Consider the following 21,483-nt stretch of genomic DNA (forward strand, 5'->3'; position numbering starts at 1 on the left):
TGCTGCTTTCGTTTTTGTTGGTTTTGTTCGTTTTCGTCCTGGACTTCCAATAACGAATAATGTGTTTTAAAAAGCAAAAAGGTCCCAGGACCCGAAAGTCCAAAAAGAGGACGTAGAATGGCAGTGACGCTTTCTTCCTAAGAGAAACCAGATGCTATTTAGTGCTTGTCTTGAGAGATGAAAGAAGAAAGTCACTGGAAAGGTTAGCCAGCTGCAGTACTCGAACCCACAACTTCTGGATTACCGATCCAGGGCTGTAACCATTTCCTAACCAGTTTCCAATTTTTGTAACCAATTTCCATCGTTGTCTTCATTCAGACAATCACCAAGTCCACGCAGTGCCGCAAAATCGCGCGTTTCTTTCTCTCTCGCAATAAATGCTCCATGTAACATTCCGTCAGGAACCTGATTCGGACAATTCCTGAAACAGCCGACACGTCACCGCAACCAGTACTGCGGTAATATCTCAGTTGTAAACTTCTCACACTTCTCACAAGCGCGTGCATGTACACTGTCGAATATTGGATCGCCTCCGTCAAAGCTATTTGACCTAGAGTCACTAAATAAGCTACGCTATTTGACCTAGAGTCACTAAATAAGCTACGTAGCTTATTTAGTGACTCTAATTTGGCCGTACCTCTGTCCAAGATAGGATCTCCTTTTTCACTAACCTCGTTTCTATCATTTGGGGCAGTTCACACGGAAAAGTGGAGTCGGTCCGTGGCATCTTGCATCAGATCATTTGTTCATCGCTGTCACCGCTTCTAGGTAACATGGTCCACGTAACGTCTGTACTTCGCTCATTTTTCGCGTGCTCCCCCACACACTCCTACGCACTGCACTGCGCCTCTTTTTGTCCACTGTCTGTATGCACACATTTATCATCTTCCTCGGCCATGGTGGTGGTGATGATGGTGGTGGCGCTTGCCGTAGCACCAAGGAAATATATTAACGGTTAGTGAATTGTCTAGCCGTGTCCAAACTCCCTCGGTGCGTGCAGGCCGGTGACGGAGGAAAAAGGAGAAGAACACTGTGCAAGCGCTAAACGCGCCAGTTCTAAACGAGCCAGTGAGCAATGCGCCACTTTTGACGAAGAAGAAGAGGAAGAAAGAGGACCCCTTGGGGCTAATGGCCATACTCCGTCGGACGAAGAAGAAGAAGAAGGACCATGCTTGCGCGGGCCTCTCTGCATGCTTGGATCACGATCATTCTTTTGGCACAATCATTTGGACAGGAAAGGAGGATACCAGATACTGACATAGGAACGGACTATGGACTCGGGAAGCGAACCAGCAGGGACAGATTGGGCAAGTCCAGAAACTCACATTAAGTCTTTCATGGGTACTAAATATGTCGCACGCCTAAACGCTGACGTGGACGGTGTCTGCATGGCAGAGGTGTGCGTATATTCGAAATTCTAAGCGCTTTTCGAATCGAATAGCTCGAATAGGAATGGTTCGAAAAGTACTCGGAAAAGTCGGAAGCTCAAATAATTATTCGAATCCCTCGTTCCGATGCGTGTCTGGATGAAGTAGTAGCGAAAAATCGCCGTAGTAACACATTTTTATTGCTGCTCTGTCGCAATTACGGTCTCCGCGTCGTGTAACGCAGTCACGTGGAGTACGCGGCGGAGACCGATATGTCAATGTTCGTCACAGCTTCACAGTCAACTTGGCCAAGTTTATTTTCCGAATACAGCTTGCATATTAAATAAACGAGTTCGCATTCCCTCTGCAGCTAAGGAAGCCCCAGCGGTAGTAACATCATGATGAACGCAGCGCAGGCGATTGTCTCTGGTCTGAGGTCGTCTGCTTGGCGTTCGCACCACGGTAAATAGGCCTCGGTAAATACGTTGACTTCCTTCGCTTAATTAATTCATAAACCTGTATACTATAAAATCAAATAACTCAGGAAGAAGGTGCTGGCGCCAGGAGTCTAACCTATTGTTATGCTGTATACTATATATACCCGTCCAGCTCTTGTAGCTTGTCATACTTTCCGGAGAATTTAGCAATCACCACTGCTGTAGCACCGAGCTTCTGAACTAAAGGCAAACAGGCCGTGAGGCAGTATAATACACTAAATTATTCACTATTCGAAGAATATTCGATTCGATTCAACATTGGTACAGTTCGACTTGTATTCGATTCGATCCTAAGAATCACTATTCGCACACCTCTACAGCATGGTCCTCGTTGACTCGAGAAAGTCTGTAGTAGTTGTTCAAGACCACTGCTCTGTGCAAGTATCCTCGAGAAGGGGGGGGGGGGCATATCCCTCTTGCTTCTTCCCTTTCCTGTGTGCTCATGGGTATAAATGGCTTCAAATAAAGGGAGGTGAACCATGTATCAGTATAGTCTCAGCATCGGTTAACAAAAACATACATGGTTTACACACACACATGTTCGGCAGGTTGTCAAATTTGTCCATGTCATGTGACTTCCCTTCCCTTCTGTTCACCTCCTCTCACGCGCAGAGACGCAGTGTGGTAGCCTATAAGAGACTCTTGCCTTGTAGAGGGTGCTCAGGTCTCAAGGTCTGTGCAAGATGATGTGGGCTATACAGTGATGTGGGCTACAATTACGAAATTGCTCCGCAAGCTTTCTTTGGATCAGCCGAGATGCAGTAAAATATCACTGAGGAGGAGCGGTAAGGTAAAGCTGGAAGAGTCGCGTGAACCACTGCTATTCTACATGTCTCAAAGACGTTTCGCTCCTGCCATTGAAACACTCAGAAAGAGGTAGATCAGGTGCGGACTGAGTCACGGGTCACTGGGGTTAATACAAGAGGCGTGCAAATCAACCTCATGCAGTGGAAGGGGACTGGTGGTGGCTTCGCTGATGTGTGCAGCACACGCTCGTAGCTGTGGTGAGATCCGTTACTCACGTTTGTGTGACGTGGGCTCGACTTCACGGTGAGGAAAAACATAGTAATTTTTAATCTCCCACCACATTTCGACTGTGTAGCTACCTCAAGTGCCGTGAAGGAAATCGCTGACGCAAGCTAACCACCCTCTTATACCAATTAATCGCAGTGTGTCACCAAACTATCTTGCTATTCCTACAGTGTACTTGGATGAAGTATGTTCTGCCATCGGCCCCAGCACTCGCCGCTCTCATTACCTTGGCTTATCAGACGAGAAAGCCAGCATGACTGTGTACTCTCATCGCAACAACACCATTCCGCGCACCATGCGCAAGTGCAAGCTGCAGGTGCAAACTGAATCACACGCCCGCCTCACAATAACTTTAGAGAGGCTAGACACATTGGAATCCCCATTTGTATGCTACATGTACATCAAGGTGAATCCTAGATGCTGAATAGACACAGTGAACAATTTCTTAAAGCTGCACACTTGCAGCTGCACACTACACTGGAAATGCCTGACGTGCTTTGTGGAAGGGATGTATACGGGCGAAGCATTGCTACGTCCTTCAGCCACTTGGCTATCGAATGGGTCATAAACAACGGCGGTGAAAAGCCAGGGATGATCCATATGGTTATCACCAGCTTTAAAGACATTGGTGTGCTTTGAACTTGCTCCTCTGTCGTAGTTAATTCGATTGTTGGTTCCAGACCTGTCTGGAAAGTGCGAGGCGAAGATGTACCACTGTCACAATGCCAGATGCATTTGGGAGGGTTTCGTGTGCGACGGAACTAACAACTGTGGCGACGGCAGTGACGAAAGGCTTTGCAGTAAGTGGGACTCTAATATGGAACCTGTGTGGCAAATGTAAAACGTGATCGAAGCAGAAAGGAAACATTGACCTTGCTTGTTAAGCTCTGCAACAAAAGTATTGGGCTGGAGCTGTGGGAACTGTTCATTAAATATATTCTGATCAGAAATAGAGAACAGGCACTCTGGGGGAGTGAAGCTCCGCAGAATCGTTTCATTGGGTCAACGATGATGAGAAACCATACGGTGCACTAGTATTCAGCTAGCCCTATGTTCCTGTACAGTCGGAGGACGACAAGATCACACGCTGCTCATGTCCATCATTGTGCTGGCGTTGCTGCTGGCTCTTGGCGTCGGCATCGCTATTCAAATGTATATTTCCAGTCGTATGACTCAGGTAAGAATTGGTCCAAAGCTATTAGTGGTTGAAGGTGCGACCGCTTTTTTTTTTTTTTTTTGTGCTTCCATTGCAGACACAGTTCATTGTCGGTCCAGACGCCCAGCCTCGGGCAGGCGTCCACGAAGCTCCGAAAGACTGATTTCATATTTACCAAAACTTTCCACCACTGGTGACATGTATCTCAAACGGAACGACTTTACTATGGAATTGCAAATTACAATGACGTGATGTTGCAGATTCCTCTTCTTAATATGAATAAGAACGTACTAATCTGTATAAAATGTGTTCGATATTCTGTTTTCCTGATGGTGCGTATACCAAACAATAAAACGTGCATTAGAAGCCCCTTTGGATCTCCTTGTTGATCTGTTCGCTGCATATTCCACTAACGTTTTGTGGAACTTCGGTAGTTTCTACAACGCGCAAGAAAAACAGGAACGAACGACTACGCGCACACACTGTACCAATGCAGTGCAATTTGTCTAATTCGCTCTTTCGGTTATTTTACGTTATCCTCTCTGTGCATACTGTCCCGGTCACAGCACCGCGGTTATGCCGTGTCAAGTGGTTCTTCCTCCAACATTACGTTTCGAACCACAGGATTTCTGTTGGATATGTCGCCTCCACTTCCAGTCATTTATTTACAGGAAACATGAAAAAGAAAAACCAGGAAATAAAACTGAGCGTGGTACACTCTACAGTTCTATGTGCTGCTAGCAGCACTTTTAACGACATGCGGTACAAAGGCATGGATGCAGACAAAAAACGGAATAATGACTGGCTCCAATTCTGCTAGCTCGCATTTACCAGGAAACATCTAATAAGTTTTGTTTTATTTTTAGCTGATTGGTCGTAAAGTAGTTACATGCTCTTCCCATAGGAAGTCCGTTTGGCAGCGTATCTCACTAGCAAAAATTGCATCGTGCTGCTCTCGCAGCTTTAAAAAAAAGATAAAACCGGCTGAAAAGCACCCAGTACGCTGACCTCCAGACATCAACAGATTCACCCGAACCCATTTTAATCCACAGAGGCCGCCATGTTGCTTGAGGGACGTGTGACATCACGCGGGTAGACTGGACTATCCCCACAATCGTACGCGCAGGCGGGCGAGGGGTGGCTCTCCACAGAAAAAAAAAAAGAAAAAACCTGTGCCGCTCCTGTTTATGTCCGTACTTTAGGACAACGAAAGTCGAAATTCGTCATAATCTCAGTGCGAAACTCCTACGATGCATGTTTCAGCGATGGCTTCGTGGCTCAACAAGATCTCCTCCAGTTCTGCAGGGGCACATTGCATGTCCGGGCATATGGTCAGTTTTTTTAGTCTGTCAATCATATGAAATGGGTCATCCTCTTTGTAGTAACCGGCATCTCCTGCATAACAAAGCTTGCATATGATAGCGCTTTGTAGCTTTCGCAGAAAATACGCATTCTCTGTGTTGTCCGTCGTTGGCCAACATGCCTGCACTGATGAAAAGTAATCGCTCTGAAGCTGGAACATACAAAAGGGAGAAACACAACCTCAAGTTGCCTGTGAACATGACTGTTCTAGACAGTTCTCCACGGCAGATGGACAGCGCTGGTGTCGCGAAAGGTTTCAAGATGACAAATCATAAAATAAGTGATAATGATTTCGACGCTGCTCTTGTAGCTGTGGCGGACGTGCTGGATATGAAAACCAATTAAAGATAAGCGAAAGGCTTCTTCATAAATTCTTCGTTTCTGACTGTGGCATATTGCGCAAGGTGTAATATATGTTATCTTGAAATCATGACGATCTAAGGTGTCCTGGAGCGAGTTCCTGGCAGGGCGTGAGCACCGCAGTATCGTTGCGCTGTTCATGCTTTTGCAATGAGCGACACTACGATGCTACGGTGCTCACGCGCTGCAAGGAACGCGCTCCTGGAGCATGTGCACGAGTCCTCCTAGTACACGCCATCTAGAAACCTCTTCACTTCATGGCGTGGAGTGTTCCCCGCAAGTAGCGGCGCGCCAGGTCAGCACCAGACGAAGTTTGAGTGAGAAATGAGACCTCACGCCTGCCCCTCACGTCACACGGACCCACGGACATGAGCCCCGATCTTCAACTTTAACATAGAGATCGTTATTATATTCAAAGTTCGCGCCACTGTGGTAGGCTCGCGCAAGAGCTCGTGGCGAAGCACGGACCGAAGTGATGCATTCAGCGCGCGTTGTGGGACAACGACAAGTTGAAGATCAGGCCCCTGATAACGTCATGTGAGGAGGTCAGGCCTCAAATGTCATGCCGCATCGCTCATGGCTACTTTTTCTGTGAACTTTTATTGACTTTTTCACTGCGCAACACGACACCGTAAAGCGAAAATATTGCACTTAGTGGCTCCTGGTAGACTGCATGACACATGAAGTAGGATTTCGAGCAACGCTAAATGTCACTTCCCTGGCGTAAGTGACGCGAGTAACGCGTAAATAGCGCACTGGCGGAGGGAAAAAGACAGTGGAACGAAGTTGGGCTACTCTGCTTATATGGCTCTAGAACACGTCATTCTGATTACAAGAGAATATGCAGCCTTCTCAAATAGCTTATGCTTGTCCCGCCTTAGCTTATGCTTCTGTCCACAAATCATGCTTATATGAATAGCTTGGGCTTATGTTGTCGCTCAGATTCAGTATAACTTATAGTGGACGGTTTCCTGCTTATGGAGTGCCTGGCGGACGAGCATCTAATTTCGAACGCAAGCTGTGTGGCATGCTCTCTGCGGAGTTTATCTGACGTTTCTTCGTAAATGCTGATCATTCAGGATTCTAAGGCTAAGTTCAAGAGGCTAAGTTCAGGATTAAATTCACCGTTATAGGCATGATGTTCCAATCTTGTTACTGTACTGTCTTAGGAAAAAAAGAACTGTGCTTGAATCTATTTGTTGTCGTGAAAATTGGCTCTAAAGTGTTCAAGCTGACTGTGTCGCGTCCTTCTTGTTGTGAGAGGACTCGCACAACCTATGGCTTCTAAATTAACTCTTCCAGTCATTGAATTATACAAAAATAACAGCCTCTCTAATTTTCTCCTTGTTTCCAATGTTGAAATATTGTTTTGCTCAATTAGAAGAGACGGAGAGTCGTCCCTAGCATATTTGTTAAAAATAAACCTGACAGTCTTCCTTTGTACCCGTTCTCGTTGAATGATATCTTTTTTAATGTAAGAGTCCCAAATGACTGCTGCGTACTCGAGCGTTGATCTTGGATAGGCATAGTATGCTGTGATCTTCGACCATATCGTAGCATTTCTCAGCTTTCTTTTTAAGAACCAAAGTTTCCTCAAGGCCGTCTTGCAAATGTGAGAAATATGAGTGAACCATGTACGAGTAAGGTTACTAGCGATCGTGACCCCCAAGTGTCTGTAGCTAGCAACTTGTAGTGGGTGTCTCCTCACTCCCTCAAGGGAGTAGCATAACACCTTCTCCCTGCCGGGGAGTAATATTACTCTCCAGTAGGGAGAAAGGTGTTATGCTAATCCCTGGAGGGAGTGAGGAGAAACCCTTTTGAGCGTAATTGTACTCTCCAAAAGGGTGTTATATATATGTGGCAAAAAAAAGGAGTTAAAGTACACCCTTTTTGTTAAGAGTGTAGAAGGAACATTCGTCTAAAACTTGTGTACAGTATTTATCACGACCAAACCATTTTGACCCCTTCGGAGTATTTGTAAATACCAACATGCAGGTCGACTAGGGTTGATCATGCTCAAAAGATATGTGAATATCATATGAGGACAGACGATTTTAAATTTTCTTTTTTCCCCTGGACGGTAAAACAGTGCAACTGCTTGTCTAGCTCTATAGTTGATCAAACCTTGTGTTGACTTACTTTATAAACAACTGTGCAGGAGTGATGCTGAGTAATTTCGAATGTGTGTCGTGTTATTCAGTTTCTTTTGAATTCTGCCTTACGATAACCGACTTCCCTCCTACTGAAATGCCTTATGGCTATGTAGGATTATGAACTAAAAAAAAGCTTATGGTAGAACAATTTTGAAGCATCTAGCACAACGATATCTTATCGATGAACACCAGCTGAATAAATAAAAAACACGAGAAAGGGAAATAAATGCAGCCCTTGGTCTGTGTCCGTTGCACCCAGACTGTCCAGAGTGTATAGAGAGTGGTAAGCGCATCCCGTACCCGACTTTTTAATACTTCTTGCGGACGGGATACTGAGCGTCCCTCGAAGTGTTTTAGTGCAACGGAGACCTCTCTGTCGTAACCAGTCCGACTGCTCAGGCCGCTCTGGCTGATGATCATTATCTGATCATCATCTGATGTCATCGATCAAGCTTTCGGCAAGCAAGCAGTTCACGAACGAAGAATTGATCACCCTTCCTTCAGCCGTGAAGAAGAATTCTCCACCGCCTACGACTCAATGTTGCCGGTACACCCTCACTTCTCTTCAAGATGGGTCCGCTAAATTCACCAAACTGTAATGTCTGTGGAGTGGAAGCTGACATCTCACACCAGCTCCTGTATTGCCAGCAGCACCTGCAACATAGGGACACCCTCCGCTGCCGTCTGCTCCAGATCGGCTGTAACGACTTTTCGTTGGCTACTCTTCTTGGCCCCGTTTTGCACCCCAATCAGTGGGCTGTCACTGCCGCACTCCTCGGTTATCTCCGAGTATCAGGGCTCGTGGACTGTATGTAACTTTGTGCTAGTGTTTATCCTCCTTTCTTTCTTTCCTTTCTTTTTGTTTCCTTTTAGTTTTCTTTCCTTCCTTTTTTTGACTCCCCATTTTTCTTTTTTCTTTCCCTCCGTTGTTTGGATTCCTCCTTTCTTCTTTTTCTTTTTCCTTCCTTTTCTTTTTCGTTTCCCCCCTTCCCCACTCCCCCTTTTTCATTTTTTCGGAATAGCAAACCGGCTCTCTGCCTGGCTAGCCTTTCCTTTCTTTTTTTCATAAGAAATATATCCCCCCCCCTCCCACCAGATTCCTTCATGAAGCGATGATAAAACCAGAGACACGGAACAGAAAGCAGACAACACGACACGTTCTCAATGAGAGAACGAGTTTGAGAACGTGTCGTGTTGTCTGCTTTCTGTTCCGTGTCTCTGGTTTTATCGTCGTTTTACAATGTACCAGCTCGCCTGCACCCTTGCTCTTCTACCATTGATCCTTCATGAAGGCCTAGCGAGACGTTCCCCAAACAGTTGACGTACACTCTTAAAGCAGGAACCTCATCACGTAACACGCTGAAGGCCAGACATTGCACAGAATGATACACTCTTAGAAATGAACTTCCCCGCATAGCACGCTCCTAGACAACCATCATCTCGAATGATATCGTTATTTGTCTGGGGGCTTAATCGCTTCATCGTCGTTACCGTCGTTGCAAGCTAACGAGTGGCGGGAAATTCAAAAAGGTGGGCACGTGACACATTGCGCGTGACGTGTACCACGGCCTTCACGTATCGCGCGAAGAGCGCCGTGCACGTGTTTTATCACGTGCCCACCTTTTTAAATTTCCCGCCCGCCTTTTTGAATTTCCCGCCACTCGTTAGCTTGTAACGACCGTAACGACGATGAAGCGATTAAGCCCCTGATTTGTTAAAAATGGGAGGCGTACGCCTTTTTGTGTCAATTATGAACAGCATTAGGGTCACAGAAGGGGCGTACTCCTCCCGTTTTCAACAAATCAGGGCAGATAACGATAGCATTCGAGATGGTCGTTGGTTAGGAGCGTGCTATGCACTCTAAAAACAGAGCTTCACCACATAGCAGGCCGTGCGCCAACCATTGCCACGAATGATAGGGTTTTCGCTTCTGATTCGAGGAGATAGAGAGAGGCGTACGCCTTTTTGTGGCAGTTTGGATATATGGTAATTGCCACAAAAAAGGCGTACGCCTCCCTCTCTCCTTGAATCAAAAACGATAACCCTATCATTCGCGATAATGGTTGGCGGACAACGTGCCATGCGGTGAAGCTCTGTTTTTAGAGTGTGTGGTGAAGTTCATTTTTAAGAGTGTGCAATTACAACTCCTGATTTGTGACAAGCGCGGGGCGTGCTTTTGTGACAACATAGCGTCATAAGTGTCACAAAAAGGTCGATGCCTCCCGTTTTTAACAGATAAGGAAAGTGAGTCATGTCATCCAGGACAATGATTGGCTCGGAATCGTGTCCTGTGGCGAAGTTCTATTTTAAGAGCTTATACAGGGTGTCCCAGAAAACGTGGCCTCGAATTATAGTAAAAGAACTGCACAACCTAGAATCGTGCGGTCAACGGCATTTGTTCTTACTAGGTTTTTGCCCCCTCCTGATGTGAATATCGTGTAACGTAAGTTTAATTACGTAACTTTTTGCGAACTGAAGTCGGAAATTTGCCAAGTAAAGGTCACTTTTTTACCCCACCAATGTGAAGAGCGTGTCGGAGGCTGCCGCCGCCGAAATGCTTGCTCATGTAGTCGATGAACCTGGCAGATGTAGTGAACTTCTCCCATGGCTCTTGCGAAAGAACGACTCGCAACATCACCAGAAAAGTAACAAATGCAAAAGACTTCATTTCGAGACTCTCCGATCATCGTTACTGAGAAAATGTGAAAGGCACTCTGCTGTAACGCTGTCCAAGAGATAAGCGGAAATATTTTCTGCGGATATTGTTTTGCGAATTGATGTGGTCGCGTGCGCAGCATGTTGCAGACACGCCCGTTTTCTTTAGTTGTTTGTTGTCTTGAGAGCCTCGTGTGGTCTGAGCCTTGTTTGAGAGTTATCGTCAAAGAGGCGTAACCATGTTTCACGATTGATCGAGTAGAGTGCTGTCGTGGAGGGCAGATAGCGGCCTGGTATCCAACAAATAGATCATGCCTCTATTGAGATTATAGGGTTGATGTCTAACGACGAATTCGACTGATCAATTTGGTGGATGTGCTTATATTCTAGTGTTGTTATCGCAAGTTTTCCAAAATGACCCTGAAAGAAATATTGGGCAGTACTTTGACCATACCTGACAAGACCCCACATATGTGGTGCGCATGTGCGTGCGGAAACCGCCTGCGGGTTGGCGCTGGGCGACAGGAAAGAGTGCTTGTCGCCCATAGCAGCAACTATCGCTTGCGGTTTCAGCGGCTCTCAGGACGCTCATAAGGCGATGCCTCATAACTGGGGTAAGGCAACGTTCAGCTGCACGCGGTGAAGAAGGGATGCGTACTGTCACGGAAGTCCATGAGAAAGCGACAGTGAGAGAGCGAGAGGCAGATGTACGACACACCAACAGCTACATCGCTCATAGCTTCGGGTATATTTTATTGTGTGGTATAATAGGGTATAGTATAGGATAAGTAATAGGTCATATATACAGTATTCTGGGGTATTTATCGGGTATATATGTTGTATATCAGGGTATATTCTTACCATCATTTGTTTTCTGTGTGGCCTTCCATGACGAATGATGTCGCCTAAGGTCAATGCGGCCCGCGATTCGTCTTGAGTTAAAGGCCTCTTCTCTATTACTTTCTGTTACTTCGCTACCAGGGCGGCTACAATGGAAATCAATGTGCGGAACTCAATCACTTCATGCGTACAATAACATGGCTTCATCAAGACGCGTTACCACTACAGAAGCCATCTCTTCAGATATAATATAATTCAAGCGGGGTGGGATGTTTTGTCTGTAGCCTCTTGACAGGCTCTAAACATTGAACAAAAGGTTCATATATTGTAGTAACACGAAAAATAATCACGTTAAATTGTTTGGAAGGCGACTCTCTGCCGAAAAAAGGAATGAAAAATCACGCATCCAAAAGAAAATCAGCGAGTGCGGCTTCGCATACTTCCCGAATAACTAGGATCTTTCAACGGTCTATACAAGACCCATACAAACCAAACAAACCAACATAAACAAAAGCCATACATAACTCGCGGATGATAAGAGCAGTGATTCTCTATTTCTTCTTTTACGAATCAATCAATTCAGCCCGTGTCCGAAACGCGGCCGCATGCGTTGGGATTTCACGTTTTCCCTTTTAGCGAGACCCTTGAAACTGAGGCTTTTCTTTAGGGGGTCTGTCGCATCCGTCTAGGGCGATACCGAATCTTTGCTGTAACATGTCCCGGAATTATATAAAAAAATCTAAGCATTGTGCAAGGATGCCGCTTGTAATAAAATAAATAAATCAAGTCAATAAAATTGATCTCGATTATTTGCCAAGTCAACCTCACATTTTTCCAACGTCAATGGAAAGCACACGTCCGATTTACTCCGAAACATCACAGAATGTACCACAGCGGGAACACATGAAAAAAATATGCAAAAAGCGCCGTTATGGGACTCGCAATTCGCCCGGCGCGCGTATTTCAGCGCAATGCGGGCCGACGTTCAAGACAAGAAGAGGTATGCGTGGAACGACAGCAAGCGTCGGGTGAAAATGAAGAGGTGACCTTATCAGAGGCAGCAAATTTTGGGCGGCGAGGGAATGTCAAAGGGGCGGAGCAACGACGGTCCGCATCGCGCTGAAATACTCGCGCCCGCGACTTGAGAGTCCCAAAACGGCGCTTTTTGCATATTTTTTTCATGTGTCCCCGTTGTGATGCTGGACGCCTTCTGGGATGTTTCGGGGTAAATCGAACATGTGCTTTCCATTTCCGTTGGAAAAACGTGAGATTGAATTGGTAAATTATCGAGGTCAATTTTAAAAATTCAATTTATTGCGGTTGAAATTTGACAAAATCAGTCTTCCCTGGTTGCAAAAGTGCCGCAAAGACCAATGCAGCAAGCGGCATCCTTGTACAATGTCTAGATCTTTTTATATAATTCAGGGACTCGTTACAGCAAACACCCTGTATGACGCCGTTTTTTTTTATTCGTCGACGACTCGAAAAACCGACGCGAATGAGCATTGTAGTTTCCGTGCAATTTTATGCAATACATGGCAAGAGCAGAGGCCGGATGTTGAGAGTATGGCGAGCTTCTCTTTCCGGAAATCACACAAAAACACCACACGCATATGTACAATCAGGGAACGCCCTCTGGCGACCAGGAGGCAGGCGGACGTCTGCAAGTCGCGGAGAGTCAGTGATCATGGACCCTATCTTACATTTGCCGTAGCCCATAACGCGCGTTAAATGTGTGGCAGCCTAATCGTCATCGACGCTCCTTGTTGCGCCGCGCTCGAAATATACATTCTTATTGTTCTTTTAGGCTATGAAGGTTCCTGTCTCAGTTCCTTCATCTTGGTGACCCGAACTTTCGAACCGGATCAGCTCCCCCCTACCTCCCACGGCCTACACTCTTAGAAATGAACTTCACCGCATAGCACGCTCCTAGCCAACCATCATCTCGAATGATATCGTTATCTGTCGTGATTTGCTGAAAACGGGAGGCGTACGCCATTTTTGTGACAATTATGAACAGCATAAGTGTCACAAAAAAGGCGTACGCCTACCGTTTTGAACAAATCAGGGCATATAGCCATATCATTCGAGTTTATTGTTGGCTAAGAGCGTGCTATGCGGCGAAGTTCATTTTTAAGAGTGTAGGTTCCTGCACACAGCGCGCCTCCTCCTTCGCAAGCCGCAAGCCAAAGTATTCGCACGACGGATGTAGTTCCATATCAGGACCACTGGCTTTTTGGGAAGAAAAGAGAATAAAAACAAAAACCGAACGCTTTTACAAAAGAGAGGAACTAATTAGTAACGAAATTAAACAGGAATGACCCTCGTACATTGCGTGAAACGTATAAAACTTAACTTTGATCGCCCGTTTCTTGAAGGCGATTCGCCATCTTTACTGAGGACCTTCTGACCCGAGGCACAGTGTGGACGCCCGCACGGCCTAGGGCGTGCCTTGGGGGGGGGGGGGGGCAATCTGTAGAACCCAACCTAGAGTAACCTGACTAGAGTAAGGTGGTTTAGCCGAATTCAACAGACATACCTTTTGCAAGATGGAGAGTTTTGAATCCATTAGGCTTAGCATCCCGTGTCTCTCCTGCGCTAGAAGTGCATAAGATGAAATGCATATAAACAAACTTCTAGTCCACGGAATTTTATTTTATAATTCTTACATTTTTAGATTCAGTGTAAGACGATCCTCCACCTCTATGCAATATTTGCCTTCCTAACGCTTTCGCTGATGTTTAAGAAGGAATGGACCCGATGCGGAACTACACCCCTGTCGAGATACCGCCTTTTTGACCTGCCCACTCTATACACCATGGTTTGCGAACATTGAAGCTCAATTCCCCTGCGCGATGTTATACAACACAACTCACCAAATTCTACCATCGTCGTCTGTGCGCCTGGCCCGAACGAGGCTGCGGAGGTTCGCGACATCATCACAGTCCCTCCGGTGGACAACCCGTATGACGCCCTGAAAACTGTCTTGACCAGATGCACCACTGCGTCGGAACTTGAGCGGCTCCGTCAGCTCCTTAACCGCTGAGGTCCTCGGCGACCATAAGCTCTCACAACTCCTCTGGCCTATGCAACAGCTATTGGGCGATCGCGCTACTTCCCTCGACGAGGCAATACTCCTGGGATAGAGCTTTTCAGAAAAACAAGCGCCACCTGTGACACGCAAGGGCTCATGGGAACTTTGAGCGTCTGGAAGTTTTACGAGACGGTCCAAGGCGGAGGTACAGGAAGAACAACAACATTCCCGGTGTGCGCACTAACAGTGTCAGCCGGGCTAAACTATATAACCGAAGCAGACGACAGAGCAGTGTCCCTCAAAGTTCCCATGCTGCTTTGCGCCGCGCGCTTGGTGGCGCGCATCTTTTTAAAATCGTCCATTGTTCCTTCAACGCCTGCCTAGCACGGTGCGCATGTTACACTCCACGTCCACCAGCGTTTCCCTTGAGGCCTTAACTGAGACGGCAAAGATTACCGACGCAGACGTGTACAGAAGGGCCGTTAAGAGTCCTGCAATGAACTGCAATAACGAGGAATGCGAAACGGCAGCCTAAGACGTTGGAATCAGCACACAAAGTTGGGCATAACAGATACATTTCCGATTGTGTACTTTATTCTGTACTTTAAGTACTGTTATCCAATACTTTCTCATCAAGTACTCAAGTACCTAACTGGAAGTCAAGAGAGAAAAATGGAAAAGATCTAAGTTTTGTGTCTAGCAGCAGTATTTTTGAACGAGAGGGCGGAGTGCTCTCCTCTTTTTTCACAGTATACCGGGAGGTGCAAGGAGAAATAAATCAGGAAATACCCATGGGCAAGCACTACCAAGCTAGGCTTCAGAACTGGCATTTACAAAATAATGTTTACATTAGCCGTTGCAAGCAACATATTCACAAGCACAAATTCGCAACACACACTCTTCCTTAGTTCAGTTGTTTGCAGGTACTCTGTACTTTCCTTTAAGTACAATTTAAGGTACTTTGCCCATCAGTGCAGATACCACATACAGCCAGTAAAAGATTTGGCAAGGTGGAATTGTCACTTGCCAACCCACAAACGGCGGTATTTTCAGGTACAGCCAAAATACTGTCCAATAATTCTTTCGGAGCCATGGCAAACACGTGGAAGCACAATACTATAGCCACGGTTACATGATCTTGCCCGCACACACCGCCGACAACATACGCCGACGACATACGCATCTGGTCCAATGGTACATCTCGCCCTGCCATTCGACAACCCCTCGAGGCTGCATTGGACGGCATTCACACTTACCTGCTCCGAGCAGGGATGGAAATATCAGCGGAGAAAAGTGCGGCACTCGCCTTCTCCTGCAAAACCATGCAGCGATTCCGTCTGCACATTGCGGACAGGCCACTTATAAATGTCCAGCATCACAAATTCCTCGGCGTAACTCTAACCACTAGCCTCTCTTGGAAACGTCACATCGATGGCATGGAGAAGAAAGTTCAGCGCTGTACCGCTGTCATCCCTCACTTCGCTGGAATGAGGTGGGGATGCGATGAGAAGGACCTCCTGATGCTGCATAACGCCTTGATTCGGGCCACAGTCGCCTACAGTCTGCCTGTGCTTCACGATCTCCCCAGCACCTTAGCACAGAGGATCCGCCCTATGCTGGCACGGAGCCTACGGGTGTGCCTCGGTGTCCCCGGCGAGGCCGAGACAAGGCTAGTGGTTGCGGAAGCCCGCGACATCCCTATTGAAGTTCTCCGAAACACAGAAACTGTGCGCCAGTATCTCCGCCTGATTGCACACCATCGCCACCACCCGCTCATCCGTAAACTTCGGGCAAGGCGCAGCACGCCGATCCACGGATGTATAATGTCATTCAAATCCCGCGTTCCGAAATTCGTGATCAGCCCCGCCGCTGAAAGCACGGCCCCGTGGACACTTCCGTCGCCAAGCGTCATCGCCTCTGTCCCAGGGATCACGGACAACAAAATGAGGTACCCCGACCTCGTACTACAGCAACTGACTATGGATTTCACCGGCACCGCATATGACGGGTTCTGCACGGTCTTCACGGATGACTCCTCAACGAAAACTTCGTCATTCTCATCTTTTGTGATATCCTCGATGCCGCTCACCCGGGGCTGTCGGTTGTCCCATAGCACCTCTTCGACCTCAGCCGAGCTGTACGGAATCCTGATGTTTTTACAATATGCGGCCACCTGCGACCTACGGCGATGGGTAGTCTGTACGGACTCCAAGTCAGCTCTTCGATGCCTGAAAACCTCAGGTCTTCGCGACTCACTGGCCACACTTGTGATAAACATTCTACGCCTACTGAAGTCCGTAACTGCCCACGACCACACCATCGCTTTTCAATGGATTCCGGGTCATTGCGGAATCTCTGGTAACCACGTTGCCGACGCTGCCGCAGCGACCGCTCACCACCAGGGCAAGTGTGTCCCGATTGTACTCCCAAGGGGGGACAGACGGTCCCTTCTTCGTGACTGGGCTGCCTCCTCATCCGTCGAACAATGGCGTCGGGATGTTCCTGTCAGTACCATACTGGGAATTGTTGACCCTACATTCTAGTGTCGCTTACCGACATCTTTACCGCGCGTCACTAAGTCCCTCCTACATCGCTTACGGCTGAATTTTGCCTTTACGCCGTGCTACCTTTACCAGATAGGGTGTGCCAGTAGCCCCTTGTGCCCGGAGTGTGGTGTGCCAGCGACCGCGTACCATGTGATCATCGCATGTGCCACTTATAGGAGGGAGCGTCACTTGTTGGCAAACGACTTTGCACCGATTGACAGCCGACCTCTTGACCTCAGACTCATTTTGGGACCATGGGACACACGAAAGCAGATGTCCGTCTTGCGACCCTTCATCAAATTCCTGGAAACTACCGGCCTGATCGACCCTCTCTAAAACCCCGTCAGCGTCGTCAGCATCATCCTCATCACCATCCTCTCATTTTTCCCCAATAGGAGTGGGGTAGCATTCTGCTCAATGAGCGGAATTCATCCCCATATCATCGTCATCATGTATTTCTCTCTCTCTCTACATGAATTTGACAGAAACGGGTCGACTTGACTTATCGCATCTCCTCACATCAGTCCTGCCCAGAGGTGGGCATTTGTCCTCACCAGCCCTGCCCTCATCTCAATTTTCTGGGAGAAAAATTTTCCTCACCTCCCCTCACCTCAAAAATGTTTTGAAAATTTTCCCTCACCTCAGCTCAAAAATTTTTGAAAATTTTTCCTCACCTCACCTTAACAAAATTTTGAAACATTTTCCTCATCTCAAAGAAATTTTTGAAACTTTGCCTCACCTCACCTCACCTCAAAAATTTGTTTCGAAATTTTCCTCACCTCACCTCAAAAAATATTTGAAACTCTTCCTCACTTCAAACATTTTTCTGAATATTTTCCACACCTAACCTAAATATTTCCCACACTTCAATCTCCCCAAAGAACGACATGAAGGTCTAACTCCTCTCAGGGTTAACAATAACACGGCCGGGTTGTGTCTCAAAGCAAGATGAAAGACACCCTGGTGGTTGGCCACGGGGGAATGTTTGTTGAGCAGAACCCTAGAACTGGTCTGGCTAGAGGGTTCTGTCCAACAAGCATTCCCCAATTTACGCTGGGCTTTCCTTGACCTTGCAGAGGACGCAACCACGTGTTGTTATTAGCTGAGTGAGCAGTTATATGTATTTAATATTGTGTGGTGTTGGTAACACGATTTTGTTTGCCTTAAGATAGTCATCCACCGGCTAGCTGTCAGCAGGGGCGGATTTAGGGGGGTCTGGATGTCCTGTGTCCTTCATCGATTCCCAACATTAAAACAATCCTAGCATGCGCCTGACCCTTGCTACTAACGCTCCAACTAACTAATTGCTTCAATTCCCTTCTCTTTGGCGCGAACGTCATCTTCCTTTGATGTATCCAACGATATCAATGCGCTGTTTTTCATCGTTATCATATTGAATTGGCCGGCGATCGCGTGTATTCGATGTGACGTTCACAGGGATTGAAGAATCTTCATCATTAAAGTCGCGTTGGGTTTGAGTGACTGCCAATGTAAACGCATACAGGGTGTCCCAGAAAACGTGTCATTGAATTATAATAAAAAAACTACGCCACCAAATATGATGGGGTCAACAGCATTTGTTCTTATTAGGTTTTTGCCACCTCCTAATGTGAGTGTCATGTACTTCAAGTTTAATTAGGTAAATATTTGCGAACCGAACTCGGAAATTTGCCAAGTAAAGGTCACATTTTGACCCCACAAATATGAAGAGCGTGCCGAATTCACTCAAATCCATGATAATTCACAGTGATATTCACGAGCTATCCCATCGGAAAAAATAGCCGAATATCATGCTTTTCGGAGCACCGGACCATAGCGCGCGATGACTTTTTGAGCGCAATCGCTCTCAGTGCGACGAAAGGAGGTTCATGAAGCCAGCCCACAGAATCGTAGTAGAAAAAGTAACTGTTCTTAAAATTGGGAGAGGGAAAGCATTATCCCAGCGAAAGTCGAACGTGATAAGCCGTGCCTGCTTTATCTCTTTCTGCGATGTCGGGGAGGGCTAGGTTTCCAACCTCCTTTCGTCGGACTGACAAAGATTGCGCTGAAAAATTCACCGTGCGCTATTCTGTGCGACCTTCGTACACTGTTAAAACAGAACTTCACCACATAGCACGCTCCTAGCCAACCATCATTCCGAATGATATCATTCTGTGCATTGATTTGGTGAAAATGGGAGGAGGCGCCTATCTGGGACAGATTATCTTGTCCCAGATAGGCGCCTCCCCCCTGTTTTGAACAAATCATGACACAGAATGATATCATTCGGTATGATGGTTGGCTAGGAGCGTGCTATGTGGTGAAGTTCTGTTTTAACAGTGTAGAGCATGATGTTCGGCTATTTTTTTTCGATATGATAGCTCCTGAATATCCCTGTCAATTATCATTAATTTGACTAAATTAGATACGCTCTTCACATTGGTGGGGTAAAAAAGTGGGAAATTTCCGACTTAAACTCGCAAAAATTTACATAATTAAACTTACGTTACACGACATTCACATGAGGAGGTGGCAAAAACCCAGTAAGAACAAATGCCATTGACCGCATGACTCTAGGTGGTGTAGTTTTTTTATTATAATTCAATGACACGTTTTCTGGGAAGCCCTGTATACCTCAAGCGTGAGTGCATACAGGGTGCGGCACGAAACGTGTCATTTGATCGTTATAAGAAAAAGGCTTAACGGAAAAATATGGGGTCAACAACTTTCTTCTGGACATTCAATTTCCCACCTAATAAAAATAGTTTCATCGACGTGCCATTGAAATAAATTGAATTTTCGAAATTGAACTAGTGAAATTGCGTAGTCAGTGTAACGGTTTTTTGTCAGAATTAGATTGGTCGTGGCGGATTTGGCCTAATGAACCACAGAAAACGCTTCGTGGAACGATTGTTAAACCGTAAAAGTTGCGGGAAAACTGAGGTTTAGTTGCGGGTATGCGAACGACGCACGAAGTCGGCCGTCAGATGAGCGGCTAGAGAGGAGGACAGTCCCCGCCTAAGCTAGCGACAGAAGCTGCGAAAAGAAGGAAAGATATCCCGTGTACGCGCGGAAATTGTTTTCATAAAGTGGCGCGTTCATAAAGTTTTCCACACGTCACCTCAAATTTTTTTGAAAATTTTCCTCGCCTCACCTAAAAAAAATTCGCATAGTTTACCTCACCTCACCTCACCGCAAAAAAATTAAGACTTTCTTCACCTCACCTCAAACATCACCAGAAAAATTGGCCCTCACCTCACCTCACCTCAAATATCATGAGGTGAGGGTGAGGTGAGGGTGAGGAAACCCTCACCCTCGCACGTCCTCGTGAGGGTGCCCACCTCTGGTCCTGCCTAGAAGGCGGGTTGACACGGCTTCATGGGTTGAGGATTTGCTGCGATAAACCAGCTCGACCCGCTCCGATCGAGTTCATGTAAACGCGGCTAATACAGGCTATAACCGCATGTACCAGATCGAACAGTCAAATTCGCCGTTAGACATCCCATCAACCGTATAATTGAGCCGTGATGTATTTGTTAGATACCAGGGCGCTGTCTATCTTCCACGACAGCACTCTACTCGATGAATCGTGAAACATGGCTACGCCTGTTTAAAGACGGGGGTGAGAAAACAGGCGTGTCTGGAACATGCTGCGCACACGAACACATCAATTGGCAAGACCTGCGAAAAATATCTCCATTTGTGTCTTGGACAGCGTTAGAGTAGATTGCCTTTCACATTTCCTCAGTAACGACGATCGGACAGTCTCGAGATGAAGTCTTTTGCATTCGTTACCTTTCTGGTTATCTTGCAAGTCATTCTCTCGCAAGAGCCATGGGAGAAGTTCACTACATCTGTCACGTTCATCGACTACATGAACAAGCATTTCGGCGGCGACAGCCTCGGCATCTTAATGACTCCCAAATGTGCAGCTCAGCACAGCTGGGTCTTCTCCCGTCTCACGCAGTTCCTTCGTCACCAGATCGTCGTCACTGTCCAAGACCACTTCAAGAGTGACGAGTTCCGGTACAATGTTTCCCGAGCACTAAAAGTGATTTGTAGCTTAGACGATTTCAGAAGGCTACAAGTACGTCATCGAACGATGAGACCACGCACGCCGTCAATAACTCTGTACGCGGACAACGTCGTATCGAGTGCATATTTTCACACTCCCACCATCATAGGAACATTTTCGCATATATTTCTAATCAATGGTACAGCGTTCCTAGCACCAGATTTTAGTCAGTATCCCTTTTGGAAGTATCCTTTGTCACGGCTACCGAAGGCTGAATTTGCGAGGGAATTTACCGAGCCAGCCTCAATAGAACTCAACGGAGGAACACTTCGAGTCGACTGCATCCATGGCCCTGTATGCGGGTACACAAACTCTATTACTCTCTTTGAACACCTCCGTCACAAGAACTGCAGCGTCGATCCACATGCAACCCTCCCAGAGACAAGAGTGAATCCAGACAACGACACCGACACATTTATACCGGATT

At 46.6% G+C, this 21,483-nt stretch overlaps 2 protein-coding genes across 2 annotated transcripts in view; both read left to right on the top strand.

Annotated features, from left to right (window-relative positions):
• The window catches only part of LOC135400854 (uncharacterized), a 148,013-nt gene that overhangs the window by 53,134 nt on the left and 73,396 nt on the right, over nt 1-21,483 (top strand). The window lies entirely within an intron of this gene.
• On the top strand, nt 1,088-4,424 carry LOC135400853 (uncharacterized). The gene is made up of 6 exons (XM_064632797.1): nt 1,088-1,307; nt 3,067-3,302; nt 3,362-3,524; nt 3,577-3,696; nt 3,961-4,073; nt 4,150-4,424. Exons 1-6 carry the CDS (start codon nt 1,169-1,171, stop codon nt 4,213-4,215), a joined length of 837 nt encoding a protein of 278 aa, XP_064488867.1. The 5' UTR covers nt 1,088-1,168; the 3' UTR covers nt 4,216-4,424.

This window comes from Ornithodoros turicata, chromosome 7, assembly GCF_037126465.1.
Source record: "Ornithodoros turicata isolate Travis chromosome 7, ASM3712646v1, whole genome shotgun sequence".
In the NCBI taxonomy this organism is placed as follows: domain Eukaryota; kingdom Metazoa; phylum Arthropoda; class Arachnida; order Ixodida; family Argasidae; genus Ornithodoros; species Ornithodoros turicata.

Coding starts and splice junctions, on each gene's coding strand:
- LOC135400853 (XM_064632797.1), top strand. CDS start 1,169: ATGCTTGCGCGGGCCTCTCTGCATGCTTGGATCACGATCATTCTTTTG. Junction 3,303..3,361: donor TATGCTACATGTACATCAAG/GTGAATCCTAGA, acceptor GCACACTTGCAG/CTGCACACTACACTGGAAAT. Junction 3,525..3,576: donor CACCAGCTTTAAAGACATTG/GTGTGCTTTGAA, acceptor TGTTGGTTCCAG/ACCTGTCTGGAAAGTGCGAG.